The sequence below is a fragment of the Triticum urartu genome, chromosome 5A (genome assembly GCF_056163025.1).
Source record: "Triticum urartu cultivar PI428250 chromosome 5A, HENAU_Tu73, whole genome shotgun sequence".
Lineage (NCBI taxonomy): Eukaryota > Viridiplantae > Streptophyta > Magnoliopsida > Poales > Poaceae > Triticum > Triticum urartu.
In genome coordinates, this window is record NC_141877.1 from 166,270,869 (window position 1) to 166,274,905 (window position 4,037).

The 4,037-nt window shown below is 41.5% G+C and overlaps 1 protein-coding gene across 1 annotated transcript; it reads right to left on the reverse strand.

The window, feature by feature from the left end:
• Positions 1–2,279: 2,279 nt before the first annotated feature.
• Positions 2,280–3,102, reverse strand: LOC147970687 (uncharacterized). Its single transcript, XM_087522723.1, has 3 exons — positions 3,075–3,102; positions 2,637–2,815; positions 2,280–2,555 (listed from the first exon to the last, which is right to left on the reverse strand). The coding sequence occupies exons 1-3, from the start codon at positions 3,100–3,102 to the stop codon at positions 2,280–2,282; spliced, it is 483 nt and encodes a 160-aa protein (XP_087378849.1).
• Between the last annotated feature and the right edge of the window lie 935 nt (positions 3,103–4,037).

Consider the following 4,037-nt stretch of genomic DNA (forward strand, 5'->3'; position numbering starts at 1 on the left):
TGGCCCATGAGTACACGGCCATGGGGGTCCTCGGCCCAACCTAACAGAACGGGAGATGACGTGGTGAGTACCCCCTAGTCCAGGACACCGTCATTGGGGATGCTTGATACGTCTCCAACGTATCTATAATTTTTGATTGCTCCATGCTATATTATCTACTATTTTGGAGTATATTGGGCTTTATTTTCCACTTTTATATTATTTTTGGGACTAAGCTATTAACCGGAGGCCCAGCGCAGAATTGCTGTTTTTGCCTATTTCAGTGTTTCAGAGAAACAGAATATCAAACAGACTCCAAACGGAATGAGGCGGTCACGAGGGTGGAGGGCGCCCCCCTAGGGCGCGCCCCTGCCTCGTGGGCCCCTCGAAGCTCCACCGACGTACTCCTTCCTCCTATATATACCTACGTACCCCCAAACGATCGGGCACGGAGCCAAAAACCTAATTCCACCGCTGCAACTTTCTGTATCCACGAGATCCCATCTTGGGGCCTGTTCCAGAGCTCCGCCGGAGGGGGCATCGATCACGGAGGGCTTCTACATCATCATCCAAGGCCCTCCGATGAAGTGTGATTAGTTTACTTCAGACCTACGGGTCCATAGTTAGTAGCTAGATGGCTTCTCCTCTCTTTTTGGATCTCAATACAATGTTCTCCCCCTCTCTTGTGGAGATCTATTCGATGTAATCTTCTTTTTGCGGTGTGTTTGTTGAGACCGATGAATTGTGGGTTTATGATCCAGTCTATCTATGAATAATATTTGAATCTTCTCTGAATTCTTTTATGTATGATTGGTTATCTTTGCAAGTCTCTTCGAATTATCAGTTTGGTTTGGCCTACTAGATTGGTTTTTCTTGTCATGGGAGAAGTTCTTAGCTTTGGGTTCGATCTTGCGGTGTCCTTTCCCAGTGACAGAAGGGGCAACAAGGCACGTATTGTATCGTTGCCATCGAGGATAACAAGATGGGGTTTTTATCATATTGCATGAAACTATCCCTCTACATCATGTCATCTTGCTTAACGCGTTACTCTGTTTTTAACTTAATACTCTAGATGCATGCTGGATAGCGGTCGATGAGTGGAGTAATAGTAGTAGATGCAGGCAGGAGTCGGTCTACTTGTCTCGGATGTGATGCCTATATACATGATCATACCTAGATATTCTCATAACTATGCTCAATTCTGTCAATTGCTCAACAGTAATTTGCTCACCCACCGTAGAATACTTATGCTCTTGAGAGAAGCTACTAGTGAATCCTATGGCCCCCGGGTCTCTTTATCATCATATCAATCTCCATCTCTTTATTATTGCTTTGCTTTTACTTTGCTTTTACTTTTTACTTTGCATCTCTATACCAAAAATACCAAAAATATTATTTATCATCTCTATCAGATCTCACTTTCGTAAGTGACCGTGAAGGGATTGACAACCCCTAAGCGCGTTGGTTGCGTTGAGCTATTGTTTTTGTGTAGGTACGAGGGACTCGCGTGTAGCCTCCTACTGGATTGATACCTTGGTTCTCAAAAACTGAGGGAAATACTTACGCTACTTTGCTGCATCATCCTCTCCTCTTCGGGGAAATCCAACGCAGTGCTCAAGAGGTAGCAGATGGACCCTCCTGGGACCCAGGCTGGGGCTACGTGCGATCGGGCGAGGCATCGAAACGCAATCATTTCAGTAGGTATGTACATCCCACACGGTAATCCGAGAAAATCATTTATGTAGGTATGTACATCCCACACGGTAATCCAAGAAAATCATTTCCGTAGGTATGTACATCCCACATGGTGAATCTCAGAAAAACATTTCTGTTCGTATGTAAAGCAGACACAGTCAATCCAAGGAATACATTTCCGTTCTTATGTACATCCCACACAGTCAATCCAGGGAAAACGTTTCTGTTCAGATGTACATCCCACATGGTTTTATGTATACGCTCGTGTGTGAAAGGTGTAACTATCACACACGCTCTGCCTTGGTTAACTATTTTCTTTCATTAACTACATCACACATGATTTGATGTAGAAAACTGTGTGACATTGGGCTATCCATTGCAAGCGCTTTTACTGCTAGAACCGTTTGCAAAGGTCCATGACTGTCTGTTCTATTTTTATTTTTGCGTGTAATTTATTATTCTAATTGAAAATTTTGAAATACGAAATGTGCAATTCAAATTCTCAGCACAATGGTTCAACAACGAATCCAGAAATAAAATTGACAGTACAATATGTTCAGTAATTACAGGATTAGGCAGCAATTAACTATGATGAACCACAGTATTTAAAGGCGGTAAAGGTGAAGAGACAAGTGTAAACCATTTTGACTGCCGACGGTGTTGAAGAAGAGGAATACCCATAATGTGCCTTCCTGCATGCCATAGGCACGAACCACTTTTGTCCAACCCCTTGTGACGATCGCCCGCCCATCCTTCACCGCCTTCAGGAAGACTTGTAGAGCATTATCATGGTAGCATGAATTATATACTTTAACCTTAGTTGCCTCCACTCCGTTCATGTAGTTTGTAAGGTAATCATCAGTAAATAGCTTCGGAAACCACTGAAAGAGAAAAATATCAGAAACTAAGGTCTAATAGAGTAACTTGTTGTGGGCAGGGAGAAAAGGCAACACATTACTTACCATCCTAAAGTTCACTGTTGTCTTTGACAAAGTGTAAATAAAGAGCTTAATTCCAATCACTCGTTTCTTTCGCCTAACAATCTTTCTTAGTTTCCTCACTTGACGCTTGTTCATGAATATCTCATTGCCCCATACGCAAAAGGGATCAAAGTGTGGATCAGTACCCCTCATATATGTACCTACAAGCAACCAGTAAATGCTAGAAGCTAAACTAAGATTGCACAAATGATGTAAAATATAACTACATATGTTCCTAAGTACAGGTATTTTTTTTGAGATTTCAATACGAACTACATACGGATGTATATAGAATTATAGATATTGTTTAGATTAGAATCTAGATTCACTCATTTTACTCCTTATGTAGTCTATATTGGAATCTCTAAAAATACTTACAATTAGGAATAGATGGTGTATAAGACATGGGATGCAGCTAACCTCGACGGCAAACAACATCATCGTCCATTGTAGCCCTATGTAAGTACATGGAAAGCCAATGTTAACTACAACATGGTTAACATCCACCAAAAATAGCAAATGGTAATAAAACGACAGCATCTATAGTGATATCTTCATTTTGAAAGAGTAGCACGGTAGCAAAGGGACGGATTGAAAATGGATACAACTGTTAATTGCAACAGGCTTAATGGCCATTGAAACCGGTACTGATAAAAATGCAATTGGCAAAGTTAAACATCACAGGGTAGGTGCTGCCAGAGCAGATAATGGCCCAGTTCTCTATAAAAAAGGTATGGAAAATAGCTCAAATGTGTTAGGCATGTTTACTACAACATGCTTAATACATCGATAGTACAAAACATAGCCATTAATTGCAACTGGTATTGGTAAGATTGAACTGGTGGGTACATACTTGGTAAGTCCTGAGAGGTAGTTGCTGGGGCACTTCATCTTGGCCAGAGCCCGCCCAAAGTCAGCGGTGGCGGAGGCGAGCTGTTCCTCCAGGTCGAACCGTGGATCAGTGCCACTGACATGTGTACCTACATGCAACCAGTAAATGGTAGAAGTTAAACTACAATTGCACAAATGATGTGAACTATTGTAAGACATGGGATGCAGCTAACCTTGACGGCAAACAACAACATCGACCGTTATGACCCTGCGTAAGTACATGGACAAGCATGTTAAGTACAACAGGGTTAGCATCCACAAAAAAGCAAATGGGGCAGCATCTCTAGTATATCTTCATTGCGGAGAGTAGCATGGTAGCAAATGGACAGATTAAAAAATGGATACAACTGTTAATTGCAACAGGCTTAACAACATCATAAGTCATGTTTTGTAAGTTTGTAGCCATTGAAATGCAACTGTTTAAAAATGGATTCAACTGTTAATTGCAACAGGCTTAATAGACATTGAAACGGGTACTGATAAAAATGCAAT